Source organism: Pogoniulus pusillus, chromosome 5, assembly GCF_015220805.1.
Source record: "Pogoniulus pusillus isolate bPogPus1 chromosome 5, bPogPus1.pri, whole genome shotgun sequence".
In the NCBI taxonomy this organism is placed as follows: domain Eukaryota; kingdom Metazoa; phylum Chordata; class Aves; order Piciformes; family Lybiidae; genus Pogoniulus; species Pogoniulus pusillus.
In genome coordinates this window covers 12,674,543-12,689,251 of record NC_087268.1, presented here as the reverse complement: position 1 = coordinate 12,689,251, position 14,709 = coordinate 12,674,543, and the positions used below count along the sequence as shown (strand labels likewise).

At 50.4% G+C, this 14,709-nt stretch overlaps 1 protein-coding gene across 1 annotated transcript; it reads left to right on the top strand.

Moving 5' to 3' along the window:
* The first annotated feature begins 9,042 nt into the window (after window positions 1–9,042).
* NEPRO (nucleolus and neural progenitor protein) lies at window positions 9,043–14,691 on the top strand. Its single transcript, XM_064143243.1, has 9 exons — window positions 9,043–9,245; window positions 9,410–9,564; window positions 10,270–10,346; window positions 10,453–10,584; window positions 10,996–11,073; window positions 11,931–12,292; window positions 13,020–13,081; window positions 13,471–13,721; window positions 14,139–14,691. The coding sequence occupies exons 1-9, from the start codon at window positions 9,155–9,157 to the stop codon at window positions 14,533–14,535; spliced, it is 1,605 nt and encodes a 534-aa protein (XP_063999313.1). The 5' UTR covers window positions 9,043–9,154; the 3' UTR covers window positions 14,536–14,691.
* The last annotated feature ends 18 nt before the right edge of the window (window positions 14,692–14,709 follow it).

Here is a 14,709-nt window from a genome sequence, read left to right as displayed (position 1 = left end):
GGGTGCTGGGCAACCTCATTTAAACTCTGCTTTGACCTAGAAGGGTTATAGAATCAGTCAGGGTTGGAAGGGACCACAAGGATCATCTAGTTCCAACCTCCTGCCATGCCCAGGGACACCCTACCCTAAAGCAGGCTGCCCACAGCCTCATCCAACCTGGCCTTAAGCACCTCCAGGGATGGGGCCTCAACCACCTCCCTGGGCAACCCATTCCAAGGTCTCACGACTCTCATGGGGAAGAGCTTCCTCCTCACGTCTAGGCTGAATCTCCCCACCTCCATCTTTGCTCCTTTCCCCTAGTCTTGTACTTCCTGATAGCCTAAAAAGTCCCTCCCCAGCTTTTTTGTGGGCCTCCTTCAGATACTGGAAGGCCACAAGAAGGTCACCTCAGAGCCTCCTCCTCTCCAGACTGAACAGCCCCAACTCTTTCAGTCTGTTCTCATAGGACAGGTGCTGCAGCCCTCTGAGCATCCTCGTGGCCCTTCTCTGGACATGCTGCAGCATGCCCACATCCTTCTTGTAAACAGGGGCTCCAGAACTGGATGCAGTACTCCAGGTAGGGTCTCAACAGAGCGGAGTAGAGGAGGAGAATCACCTCCCTTGCCCTGCTGGCCACACTTCTCCTGATGCAGCCCAGGATCTGGTTGTCCCTCCAGGATGCAAGCGCACACTGCTGGCTCATGTTGAGCTTCTGGTCCACCAGCATCCCCAAGTCCCTCTCCTCAGGGCTTCTTTCCCGCCAGTCCCTGCCCAGACACTGGCTGTATAGGGTTAACACTCCTGGGGGAGTGACCCTGAACCTGACCCTAGGGGTCTCGGCCCCTCCTCAGGGGTGGGCCACACTCCAGGTGATGGTTAGCCCACTCCCCCCACTTCCTGTGGTATAAAAGACAGGAGTTCTCCTGTCTCTTCCTCTTTTTTCGCCCTCTTGCTCACTACCTGCGTTCATGACCGCACACACACACTGATACTGCATACCAGCCACGAGGCAGAGACACCATCACACTACTCGGGTTGTATCCATCCCTGTTTTGTATTTTGCTGTTTTCCCTTCCTCATCCTTTGTAAACTCCCCTACCTCCAATCCCTTTTTTCTAAGTTATTGTTAAACTTTTCCTTTTTAACTTCCAAATCGAGTGAGATTGATTTATTGGGGTGTCCCTACCTTTTATCTCTCTCCCTGTCTTTTGGGGAAAGGAGGGGGAGGAGGGGAGGGCACTCTATAAACTCTATAAATTCTATAAATTGTCATTGGGTCTACCAAATTTATAAGAGTCTCTGGGAACTTGCATTTGAACCCAAGACAATTTATTTGGCGTCTCAACGTGGGGCTAGGTAGAAAGAATTCTTTCAGAGAAGATTTGGAAGTTAAAAAATGGATATTCTGAAAGTCTTAATCATTAACGCTTTTGCATGGCTGTTGTGGGGCTGGCTGTTAAAGTTTATAAGTTACCATGTCTTCTGGATTGTCATTGATATGCTCTGGGAATATTCTAAGCTTTTGCCTGCCCGAGTCTATGCCTATTTCCTGAATTCTGTTAGTAATATCACTGTGTTTAGAAATGTTTCTGGAACATGGAATCAATCTGAGTATATGCATTGGAGCACAGAAGCTCCAGATATTTTGGGCGAGAAATGGTACTGGATAGCTGTTATTTCACTGTGTGTAAATGTGGGTTTGGGAATTAATAAGATAGCGGTGAACTGGGACACGTGGAAATATCGAGTGGGCGCCGCCATTAGGGTGCTTAGGGGGAGGGGTGGTCCTCACTGCCCCAGCTGCAACTGCGGGGGATGGGCGACAGGGCAGACCGCCCCTAGCGCGGCTCCGCCCCGAACTCCGCCTCCGGTCCCGCCCAGGGCAGCCCCCCGGACCCTGCCCCCTCAGCCCAGCCCCCTTCACCTAGCGCCAATAACCACGCGGCCAGCAAGATCAAATCAAAACCCTCCCGCAGATGCCGATCCAGGGCAAGGGACCTCTTCGGGAACCAGCACCCCCCAGCAACAGCAACCAGCTGGAAATGGACCTGATAATGGAGTGATCCTTATCAGCTCCACGCCCAGAAAGGAAATCAGGCACATAAGGCAGGAGTATGCAAGGGCAAACGGACAGTCCCTTTTAGCCTGGCTTTTGAAATGCTGGGATGCAGGAGCAGAAACAGTGGACCTAGATCACAGGGAGGCGAAACAGCTGGGATCCTTGTCGAGGGATGGAGGTGTGGATAAGGAGCTGGGAAGGCTCGATGGTACCCACTCACTTTGGGCCAGGCTTCTGATAGCTGTGAGGTACAGGTACCCGACTAAGGATGACATGATTTTCCATCCCCTTAGATGGACAGATATGGAACAGGGGATCTCATACCTGAGGCAAATGGCGGTTCAAGAGATAATTTATGGAGCCGACCAGAGGCCCTCGGACCCTGATGATGTCCGCATGAAGCCAGCCCTCTTAAAGAAACTGACTCAGTGTGCCCCTTCCACATATGCCCCCACATTGGGAGCACTGCTGCTGGGCAGAGACCCCAACAACCTTCCCACAATCAGGGAGTTTGTGAATGACCTAAGACAGTTTGAAGACAGTTTGTCGAGGAAAACCTTAATTGCCACTGTAGAGACCCTCACCCAAGAAATGAACGAGCTAAAAGCCTCTTTCTCTGAAATGCAGAAGGCAGAGGAGGACTGCTCTTCACCTTCAGAATGGGTGCAAGTCTCAGCTGTAAGGAACACACGCCGCCGTGCTCCTCCTCCTCCTCCCCGCAGGAGACCAGCCCAGAGCAGACAGGGTACACACAGGGGGTCACTCTGGAGAACACTGTGTGACCATGGGGAAAACATGGATAGATGGCATGGCCAGCCCACCTCAGCTCTATGGGCCAGGGTAAGGGAACTGCAGGGAACAAACACAGGGAATAACTCCTCCAGAAGAGGGGTTGCCCCAGTGTCCCGCAGGCAGCGCTCTCGCTCAAGGGGTGGTGAAGCCAGTAACTCAGGTCCATGTGCCTCATGCAGTCACACTGCTCAGAATTAGAGGTGCCCTGTCTCCAGCCAGGCGGAGGCCAGGGATAACAGAGTATATTGGGACGTGTTTGTGAAATGGCCTGGCACTTCTGAAGCCGAGAAGTACAGAGCGTTGGTAGACACCGGTGCCCAATGCACTCTGATCCCCTCCAGCCACAGGGGGACAGATACTGTTACAATTGCAGGAGTCACAGGGGGGTCTCAGGAGTTGACTGTGCTGCAGGCTGAGATAAGCCTCACCGGGAATGTGTGGGAGAAGCACTCCATAGTAACTGGCCCTGATGCACCTTGCATCCTGGGGATTGACTTTCTCCGGGAAGGGTACTTTAAAGATCCGAAGGGGAACAAGTGGGCATTTGGCATAGCAGCTGTAGAGACTGCAGACAAAGAGCAGCTGTCTATCATGCCTGGCTTGTCAGATGACCCTTCCGTGGTTGGTACCCACAAGGTGGAAGATGTCAAGTTACCTATTGCTTCTCGTGTAGTTCATCGCAGGCAATACCGCACCAACAGAGACTCCCTGCTACCCATACAGCAGCTGATTCGCCGCCTGGAGCAGCAGCTTGTCATCAGCAAGAGCCACTCGCCCTTCAACAGCCCGATATGGCCAGTGCGAAAGGAGACAGGGGAGTGGAGACTCACGGTGGATTTCCGAGGCCTGAATGAAGTGACTCCTCCAATCAGCGCAGCCGTGCCTGACATGTTGGAGCTGCAGTATGAACTGGAAACAAAGGAGGCCAAATGGTATGCCACAATTGACATTGCTAATGCTTTCTTCTCCATCCCCATTGCAGAAGAATGTAGGCCGCAGTTTGCCTTCACCTGGAGAGGAGTCCAGTACCACTGGAACAGACTGCCTCAAGGGTGGAAGCACAGCCCTACAACCTGCCATGGCATCATCCAGACTGCACTGGAGAAGGGTGGAGCTCCGGAACATCTGCAGTACATCGATGACATCATTGTATGGGGTGAGACAGCAGAGGAGGTCTTCCAGAAGGGTGAGAAGATCATTAATATCCTGTTGGATGCTGGTTTTGCCATTAAGAGAAGCAAAGTGAAAGGGCCTGCCAGAGAGATCCAGTTCCTGGGAGTTCGATGGCAGGATGGCCGACGCCACATCCCTATGGATGTGGTGAATAAAGTGGCCACTATGGTGGAACCCACTAACCGGAAGGAGACACAATCCTTCCTGGGGTTTGTGGGCTTTTGGAAGATGCACATTCCCGGGTACAGTCAAATTGTGAAACCCCTCTTTGACGTTACAAGAAAGAGAAATAACTTTGGGTGGGGACCTGAGCAGCAAGTGGCATTTGACCAGATCAAACGAGAGGTGGTCCATGCCATGGCCTTGGGACCAGTTCGAACCGGCCCAGAGATTAAGAACATTCTCTACACAGCAGCCGGTGAGAATGGTCCTAGCTGGAGCCTATGGCAGAAAGCTCCTGATGAGACAAGAGGCCGCCCACTCGGGTTCTGGAGCAAGGCGTACAAAGGCTCAGAGACCAAGTATACCCCCACAGAGAAAGAAATCCTAGCTGCCTATGAGGGAGTCAGAGCTGCCTCTGAGGTGATTGGGACGGAGTCACCACTCCTTTTAGCTCCAAGGCTTCCAGTCCTGACTTGGATGTTTAAAGGGAAGGGTTCGACTCCGCACCATGCCACAGATGCCACTTGGAGTAAGTGGATGGCTCTGATAACTCAGAGGGCTAGGATGGGGACTCTCGAGCGTCCAGGCATTGTGGAGGTCATCACCAACTGGCCAGAGGGCACTGACTTTGGAAAGCCAACAGAAGAGAAGGCAGTGACCCGTGCTGAGGAAGCCCCCCCATACAGTGACCTCCCTGAGGAGGAAAAGGCATATGCTCTCTTCACAGATGGATCCTGCCGTCTGGTAGGCAGCAAGCGAAGATGGAAGGCTGCCGTCTGGAACCCCACACGCAGGGTTGCAGAGGCAAGAGATGGAGAAGGCGAATCCAGCCAGTATGCTGAGGTGAAAGCCATCCAGCTGGCCCTGGACATTGCAGAACGAGAGCAGTGGCCAATGCTATACATCTACACCGACTCATGGATGGTAGCAAATGCCTTATGGGGGTGGCTGAAGGAGTGGAAGAGAAATGATTGGCAGAGAAAAGGGAAGCCTATTTGGGCTGCTGATCTCTGGCAAGACATTTCTGCACGCCTGGACAAACTGCCAGTTAAAATCCGCCACATCAGTGCTCACATCCCAAAGAGCAGAGCCACTGAAGAGCAGCAGCATAACCACCAAGCTGACCAGGCTGCCCACATCTGCCAGATTGACCTGGACTGGAAGCACAAAGGTGAACTGTTCTTAGCTCGGTGGGCACATGACTCTTCTGGTCACCAAGGAAGAGATGCCACATACCAATGGGCCCGAGACAGATCCGTGGACATATCCATGGAGGCCATAACTCAGGTTATCCATGAATGTGACATCTGTGCCACCATAAAGCAAGCCAAGCGCATGAAGCCTTTGTGGTACGGGGGAAGGTGGTCAAAGTACAGGTATGGGGAGGCCTGGCAGATTGATTACATCACTCTGCCTCGGTCTCGTAGTGGCAAGCAGTATGTGTTAACCATGGTGGAGGGAAGCACGGGGTGGCTGGAAACCTACCCAGTACCTCATGCTACTGCCCGTAACACCATTCTGGGTCTGCAGAGCCACATCCTGTGGAGACACGGTACCCCAGAGAGAATTGAGTCAGACAATGGGACCCATTTCAAGAACCACCTTGTAAGCAACTGGGCAAAAGAGCATGGGATAGAATGGGTTTATCACATCCCATACTACCCACAGGCTGCAGGAAAGATTGAGCGACACAATGGTCTGCTGAAAACCACCCTGAAGGCTATGGGAGGTGGAACTCTCAGAAACTGGGAGAAGCACCTTGCAGAAGCCACTTGGCTGGTGAATAGCAGGGGATCAGTTAACAGAGCTGGTCCTGCTCAGTCTGCCCTACTGCCCATAGTTGAGGGAGATGGAGTTCCTGTAGTCTGTGAAAGGAATCTACTGGGAAAGACTGTGTGGGTTGCTCCTGCCTCTGGTGGGGGAAAACCTATCACAGGGGTGGTATCTGCAGAGGGTCCTGGTCACACATACTGGGTGATGATGGAAACTGGTGTTATCGAGTGTGTCCCTCAGAGAAACCTCTCTTTAGCTGAAAAGGTTTTGAAATCTCAGAGTTGATTCCATGTGTTCCAGATATTTCAGGTTATCTTGTATTATAGTTGTATAATAGTTGTATCATAGTTGTGCAATACTTGTATCATAGTTGTGCAATACTTGTATTATAGTTCATAAGGGGTTACAAGTTGTTTTTTGTAGTTATACCCTCACCACTACACGGCGTCCAACAGAACCTACATGACAGCAGCAGCTATCCAGAGTCCTACAGCATCGCATCACACCACGGCGTCCAACCAGAACCCTGCATCTGATTCGTCACTGATGCCCTGCAGTGAGAGACTGTTCCTGATTTCCCTCCAGAGGATGTCTACAGCCATCTCATCTACACCTGTTCCCCTGATGCCAGACATGAAGAGACTGTTCCTGATGTTTTCTTCGCAGAGGGAAAAGACTCTTTTCCTGAGTACCAACAAGAACTGTTCCTGTTTCACTGACTTTTCTTCCGTTCCTGCCCTGCTCACATCTCAGCAACCTGCACCGGGCCAGAGGAGCACATCGCCTTGAGATACAGCCGGGGACCAAGAAGGACTTCACGAACTCTTAACCCATGGACACTTTTCCCATCTTTGGAGAAGAAGACTGTTCTTAGGAAGGTGGAAGTGGTCTAACCAAGGGGTGGAATGTATAGGGTTAACACTCCTGGGGGAGTGACCCTGAACCTGACCCTAGGGGTCTCGGCCCCTCCTCAGGGGTGGGCCACACTCCAGGTGATGGTTAGCCCACTCCCCCCACTTCCTGTGGTATAAAAGACAGGAGTTCTCCTGTCTCTTCCTCTTTTTTCGCCCTCTTGCTCACTACCTGCGTTCATGACCGCACACACACACTGATACTGCATACCAGCCACGAGGCAGAGACACCATCACACTACTCGGGTTGTATCCATCCCTGTTTTGTATTTTGCTGTTTTCCCTTCCTCATCCTTTGTAAACTCCCCTACCTCCAATCCCTTTTTTCTAAGTTATTGTTAAACTTTTCCTTTTTAACTTCCAAATCGAGTGAGATTGATTTATTGGGGTGTCCCTACCTTTTATCTCTCTCCCTGTCTTTTGGGGAAAGGAGGGGGAGGAGGGGAGGGCACTCTATAAACTCTATAAATTCTATAAATTGTCATTGGGTCTACCAAATTTATAAGAGTCTCTGGGAACTTGCATTTGAACCCAAGACACTGGCACCAGATGATCCTTGAGGTCCCTTCCAACCTGGCATTCTGTGATTCTCTGAATCCACATTCACAGTGCTGATCGAATTTCTACTGGTGTGAAGCTCTTTTGCCCTTTGAGCTCTACGTGCGATCAGAGGAGACAGTTGCATGACGTGTGATGGGTATCATCCTCTGAAAAACTGTTGCTGCCAGGCTGCCTGTAGTGTTATTTCAGGGGACTCTGCTGCTGTGCGGGATCTGAAGAGCCCAAACTCCCAAGGCAGACAATGAAGAACTGCAAGGCTTAGAACCTGTGTTCAGAGGAGGGCGACGAGGCTGGGGAGAGGCCTTGAGCACAGCCCTACGAGGAGAGGCTGAGGGAGCTGGGATTGGTTAGCCTGGAGAAGAGGAGGCTCAGGGGTGACCTTATTGCTGTCTACAACTACCTGAGGGGTGGTTGTGGCCAGGAGGAGGTTGCTCTCTTCTCTCAGGTGGCCAGCACCAGAACGAGAGGACACAGCCTCAGGCTGCACCAGGGGAGATTTAGGCTGGAGGTGAGGAGAAAGTTCTTCACTGAGAGAGTCATTGGACACTGGAATGGGCTGCCCGGGGAGGTGGTGGAGTCGCCGTCCCTGGAGCTGTTCAAGGCAGGATTGGACGTGGCACTTGGTGCCATGGTCTAGCCTTGGGCTCTGTGGTAAAGGGTTGGACTTGATGATCTGTGAGGTCTCTTCCAACTTTGGTGATACTGTGATACTGTGATACTGTGATACTGTAACACTCACGGTTTTTTGCGGCCTCCCTTGTAACATTTTAGGTACGGCGTTGTCAGTCTGGCCCTGAGCCCTGGATTGGCGCCTAGGCCAGCGGGCATTGGTGCTGTCACCAAAATCAGGACCCGAGCTCTTTAGCGCTGGGATTGGCACTAACAAGCAGGCATTTCTTCATGGGAGGCGTTTTGTGGGAATGCCCCTAGCACCCGCTCTGACACACCAGCTGAAACACACAGCATGTTTACAGCGAAATACAGAAGCTGGACCCTGTGTCAACCATCCATCGGCCAGTTTCTTACTCACTTCACGTTACAAGGTCTGGCTTCTCTTAAACTCACTGTGCATGCCTACGTTGCCAGGTCCTGGACTGCATTAGTTGGTTTTCACTGGCTTCAAAGAACACTTCAGTAGTGAAGGCAAGACGGATGCCTCAGCGGCAAGAATGCAAAGCCTCTGTGCTAGTTACAGGCAATGAGGATGTGGTTCAATTGCTGACACAGCCGCCCAGGATCATTAAAATTTGTAAACATTTTACACAGTGCCACTGGGAACTTGACCCTGCCTCCGGGCTCGGTCTGGGCACGGTGCTTAGCGGGACCGCCGACAGGCGCTTGCCCGCTCCCGCCTGCGGGTGAGCGGCTGCCAGGCCGCGGAGCTGTGCTCCCAGGCTCGGCCCTGCCAGGCGGGCGGCCCGGAGCTCTAAGCCCGGGAGCTCTATGCCCCGGAGCTCTATGCCCGGGAGCTCTATGCCCGGGAGCTCTATGCCCGGGAGCTTCCCTTCTGCGGCTCTGGGCTTCCAGGCACCCAGCAGCGCCCTAGGTAGGCTGTGCGGCGATGGGGTAAAGGCACAACAGGCGCCCACATCTGCAGGGTCCCCGCTCCAGCTCCCAGTGTCCTGCCAGCCGCAAGCGCCGCCGCCGGGAGCAGCCCATCCTCTCCCAGCGTGACTTGATCCGGTCCAGCCCCGATCCGCCAACGTGATCCTGCCCTGCGCAGCACCGCCCCGCACCGGGCAAGATGGCGGCGGCCGAGGCGGCGTGGAACCGAGTGGACGTGCCGTGGCCAGCGAGCAGCGCGACGGTGGCTTTGCCGAGCCAACACTCCGCAGGTCCCCGCCGCCGGTCCGGGCTGAGGCGTGGGCCCAGGGAGGGCTGGGGGGGGGCGCTCTGCAGGGCGGCTGGGCAACACGCGTGCCGGCCGGGGCGCTCGGGGGGCCGCCGAGGGAGCGGCAGCGGCAGCGGCGCTGAGGCGATGCCTGCCTCCCGCCTGCAGTGAGGTCGTTGTCGGCGTTAAGGCGGCCGTGCTACGTCGCCTGCAAGCGGCTGTCGGGGACACAGCTGGCCGCCGAGGGACGTGTTCTGCGGGCCGTGCTCTACGTCTACCACAGCAAGCTGTGCCGGCACCGGTCCTACCTGGCCATGCAGCAGGTGAGGAGCAGGGAGGGAGCATCACACAGAAAGGATTTCGGAGGAGGTGCGGTTTTGTCGTCCTTCATCCCGCTCACAGCCTTGTGCAGTGGGGGTCCCGACTCCGTGCAGCCGGTGGAACTTCTGCTTTGCAGCCCTGCGGAGCCGGTGCTAGGTGTTCTTGCTCTCATGAGTAGGCACGATTACGTCTCCTTGAATGTATTTGCACTATAGGGACTAAATTGTCAATAATCAGTTTTCAGTTAACAATGGCATGAAGGAAGAACACTCTTAGGCTACTCCGTTTAGGCGCTTTCTGTTTTAAGGTGCAAAGTGATCTCTGTACCAGTTTTCCATTAAAGGGATGGTCAGTCTCTTCAGGTAACTTTTGAAAGAGAACAGGACTCATCCCTATTTTACTGGATTTGCTTCTACGTTTTTATTCCTGAAAGCCAGCACCACAGGCCAGCACAGTCTGGCAAGGCAGACTGTGCAGTGGCAATTCACAGTGGCCAACTCCATCCCTTCACTTAGTGCCATGTTCAGAGGAGTGTGATAGAAGAAATATTTCTCATCATTGTGCAGGTACAGGAACATACCAGAACGTTCTGTCAGGCAAACGTGCTCTTAATCTGATTAGGGGAAGATGTCATATAATAGCTTGACTGTTCTTAGACCAAGGCACTCCCCACCTCTCAAATATAAAAGAGGTTTCTTCTTTTCTAGGTAGAGCAATGCTTGAAGCGCCTATGGAAAATGAACTTGGTGGGTTGCATTGAAACTCTAGCAGAACTGATTCCCAAGTAAGTGTCGTGATCCTGTATGTTATACTGTCCATTAACTCAGTCTGCAGAGGTGGGAGGGGGGATCCTAGGTGATAACCATTTCCTCATCCTCATGTCAACACAGGAAAGACGCATCCCAAGCTCATACAGAGTGCTTGATTCCGAGCCAGCCCATGCTAGAAACAGTGGCTCTCAAGGTATTGGGAAGTTGTAAGCTCATCCTACGTCTACTGGACTGTTGCTGTAAAGCTTTTCTGTATCCTTTTTTCAGCATGAAAACATTCTTACAGTTCACCAGCAGCATCTCACGAGATCAAAAGTAGAATCATAGAATCAACCAGGTTGGAAGAGACCTCCGAGATCATCCAACCTATCACCCAGCCCTGTCCAATCTGCTCTAGGCTTTGTTTGCTGATGAATGCAGCTGTGCAGTTCATGCATACAACTTGAAGTTTCATTGATAGCCAAACATCTTATTTTCAAGTTATTGTGTAGGAACCTCAGGCTGTTGGCTGGCTGCTCTTTTAGCCTTAGGAAACTCCAAGTTTGGATACTCATTTTCAGAATTATTCAGGATATTGCCTTGTGAATTGCCCCTAGTTGGTGTGTTCAGCAAATCTCATTACATTCTGTTTATTTTTTAATCCTTAACTGGTGTAATCTTCAGCTTGTCTGTTAAACATCTTTGCTCGGAAGAATACATACTCTTGAACACTTTGGCTTCAGGGTTGTTGAGCCGATTATGGTTAGTGTATTCAAAAATCTGTCTTGTTTGGTTTGTGTTTGATGTGCCTGAATGTGCTTTGTTCATTCAAGAGGGGTAGGGAGTGAGAGGTGTCCCTCCATCCTTTTGGATTTGATTCTAGCACCTGAAGAGTTGTGTAAGTGGAGAGAGACTTCTTACATGCCATTAATGGAAGGCTTTGTGGTTTATGGCAGACTCTATGTGCCACTAATTAAATCACAGTTTTAATGCCAGCCTGTTGCTAAAACTTGGTACAAGCACTACATCCTGCCTCATGTCAAAATGGAAAGGTTGGGATAAAGTTGTTCTATAATACTGCTGAGTTTCCTAGGAAAAGTGGTGTTCTGGTCTTGCTCAGTATGCTGTCTGTAGCTGAAGGAGCAACAACCAACAACACTGTAAAACAACTCAGTGAAGTGTCCTTTGGCATGAGGAATGGGGACTTGCCAGCCAACACAGAGCAGGCAATTGCCCGGCAGCAGTACTAGCACCATTGTCTCGAGTTGGTACAGTTCCTTTGGGGGAAGACCTCATGCCAAATTATTTGGATGCGATCTGAGAACTTGCGGAGTCCCATACGTAGCACTCGGAAAAGCTCTAGGGAAGAAGAGGGGTTCTTGATTGAGGATTTAGTAGTCATGTCAGCCCTATGTTCTAAACAGTTCATTAAAGCTCAGACCAATATTAAAGGAAGCATGGTGGTGGAGTGTAAAAAGGTAAGCTTGTATTGAGGTGGAGCAGGACAAAGGCAGCTTGAGATCTCTTCCATCAACTCTTCTGCTTGTGCTGAAGGTACTTGTTGAGTGAGCACAAGGTTTTGCTAGAGGAGACTACATCTTTCTGTCTTCTCTCTTCAGGATTCAGTACAGGTGTGCATTGCAGCACCTTATGTCTTTGTATGGCTTGTTGTCAGCATCGCTTCAGCTGGTTTCTGAGACACAACAGATGCCTTATATCAAAGGGTTTACCTTCCCTTCTGATATCACTAACTTCCTTGGAGTTAACGTTTCTTCTGAGATGAAGAAGCAAAAGGCCAGAATGCTTACAACAAGAAAACCTACTGGCTGGCTGAAGAAGTTCTTCCCAAGAGTGCCAGAGGCAGTGTCAGAGATGGAGAAAAAGAGAAAATTTGCAGCCTGCAGGAGTGCTGTGAAAAAACTTGGTGTCCCATGCCCTACAGACATCGGACAGCCAGTTTTGGTGACCAGAACCAACAGAGGTGAGGCCATGTGCCACAGTGCTACTGTTTTTTGGCAGCTCAGCAGCTGACTGCAACTTCTGTACAACAGAGCCAAGCAGTTCTACTGCCCACAGTGTAGTTCTAGTACAAACTCCCCTCTCTTGTCTTTGGAAGAGAAAGCTGCATGTACCCTTGCCTTTATAAAGCTGTGGATAATGTCAGTATTGTAAGCTTTTGGGGTTGTTGGGTTTCTTTCAAACGTGATGCAGCCTGGGGAGAAGCAGGTGATGAACACAGTCTTGTAAATACATTACTTGTATTTTCCTATTTCTGCATAGATGGGACCCAAGAATAGTGAGGAAAGTCTGGAGCACTGTGTGTAGCCCATACAAGAGCAGAAAAGGTTCTAAGTACAGGATGCAATTATCTTGTGCTTGTTGGTTGTGGGCTGTGCCAAATCTTCCCCTACAGTCAGGGCTATGGCGATTGACTGCAGGCATCCAGGTGTTTGTGTGAGGCTTCTAAAGATTAAGTTCTCCTTTCTAGCCATCTGTAAAGCTTTGCATCTTCTTCATCCCTTGCCAGCTACCATGTGAAATGAGTGTAGTCCCCCTGAGTTCGCCTAGAAATGTTGAGTACAGGTGTGAACCTGCTGAGAGCCATCAGGAGATCTGAGAGCTCAGCAGGGCAAAGGATTGTGCTGTCTCTGTGCAAAGACTTAGAACTGCCTTTCCTTTGCAATGGGAACTCTTCTCTCTCTTTGTAGGGAAGCAGCAAGGGTTGGATGTGAAGAGGTTACTTAGACCATCTAGACCTTCAGCACAAGAGGTTTGTATCATATCATTTAATGTATTTATTTTTTAATCACATTGTCGTAGCCCTGGAAACATCCCCTTCTGTTGCCCTATTTTTGCTTGTCTAACAACCCAAGTTAGTGTGGAAGCTTTGCACTGGAAACCACTAACCTCTGCTTAGCAATTTGAGCTTTCATTGACAAATCAAGTGTAATTACCAGAGAGCAAGTCAGCAGTACACAGGAATACACATTCTAATTACCTGCCTCTTCTTGTATTCCTCAAAACAAGACTGCTCTTCCACTTTCCTCTTAGGAAATAAGGAACATTCTCACAAAAACATCAGAGCTCTGCTCCTCTCCATCAGGGAGGATCAGGCATGTAATGATTTTAAAAGACTGTTTCTGTTACTCTTTGTTTCAGGGTATAAGCATTGCATCATCATCTCTTAAAGCAAAGTCACTGTCACTTACCTCTTGTGTAGCAAAATCTCAGCACGCTGGGTCTCTTGTACAAATGGTCCGAACAGCCACATCCTTTGGGGAGCTGTCAGAGGCACTCAGAAAAGCAATTCTGTGGTGCAAAGGCAACAGATTCAAATCGGGAGCTTATTTTCTGCGTAGCAAGTTGTTGAAAAGCAACCGGCTGCACCACGTGGAGGCTCAAGGATGCAGGTAATTTGTGCACGGGTGTGCGGTTTCTGCAGCTGACACTTGATACTTTGATATTATTTGATTTGCTACACTGGAGAGGAGCACAGTGGTGTAAGCCTTCTGTTTTTAATGGGATCACTAGTTCACTTTACTGGATGCTCTGAAGGAACGTTCCCTTTAGCTTCAGTCACTTGTGAAAGGATTTAAAGGCTAGCAAATGCACAGGTACTTAAGCAGGAAGATGAAAATAAAGCAAGAGCATGTTTAATGTGATACAAAGGGTGTTCTTCAGAATGCCCTGGTACAAGGTGCTGGTGTATCTCCCTAGTAAGACAAGGAAAATGGTAGAGAAGACTAAAAAACAAATCTCTCCAAATCCCAAATGAAGTAATTTTATCAGCTGCTAAAGTATGCTTTATGCACCTTCCTCTCCTTCAGCTTGAAGAAGAAACTGCGCTGCGTCAAAGCTTCTGTCTGTAAATGCCTCCTCCATGGGACACAAAATGTACGCTGGCCAAAGCAGTACCTCAGGGCACAGTTCTGTCAAAGCAGGATGAAATCATCACTGTGCTTCAGGAGAGCTCGGAAGACTGCTTGGCAAAAACCTTCTCGGCTTCTTGGGGCCTGTGAGAAGAGTCCATCACTCATCCTGCCAGCCCACCACAATGAGCTTCCAGGTCAGGAAGGATATTCCAGTGCTGATACAGGCTATGTCAGACTTAGTACAGCAGGGACCCTGAAGCAGCTGCTGCTGGAAGGAACCCCTGGCCCTGTGTGGAAAGAAGTTACCGAGAACATGGATATCGATTCTATTTTTGCAGTAATGGGTGTCTGACTCTGGGTGAAGTCATTCCAATTTGTTTGGATTTTGTTGGGGTTTTTTACATAAAAACTTCAGAGTAACTTACATCCTGCATTCTGCTAAGAAACTATTTTGGTTTTGTAAAATGGCACTTTTCTTAAATAAAGGTGTTCCAAACAGCCAAATAAACAGTGTTCATCCTTTTAC

Bases quoted from the DNA above. Each gene is read 5' to 3' on its own strand.
- NEPRO (XM_064143243.1), top strand. From the start codon at position 9,155: ATGGCGGCGGCCGAGGCGGCGTGGAACCGAGTGGACGTGCCGTGGCCA. The intron at 10,585-10,995 runs GTATCCTTTTTT...TGTAATCTTCAG, and splicing joins TGTTGCTGTAAAGCTTTTCT to CTTGTCTGTTAAACATCTTT. The intron at 12,293-13,019 runs GTGAGGCCATGT...CTCTCTTTGTAG, and splicing joins GGTGACCAGAACCAACAGAG to GGAAGCAGCAAGGGTTGGAT.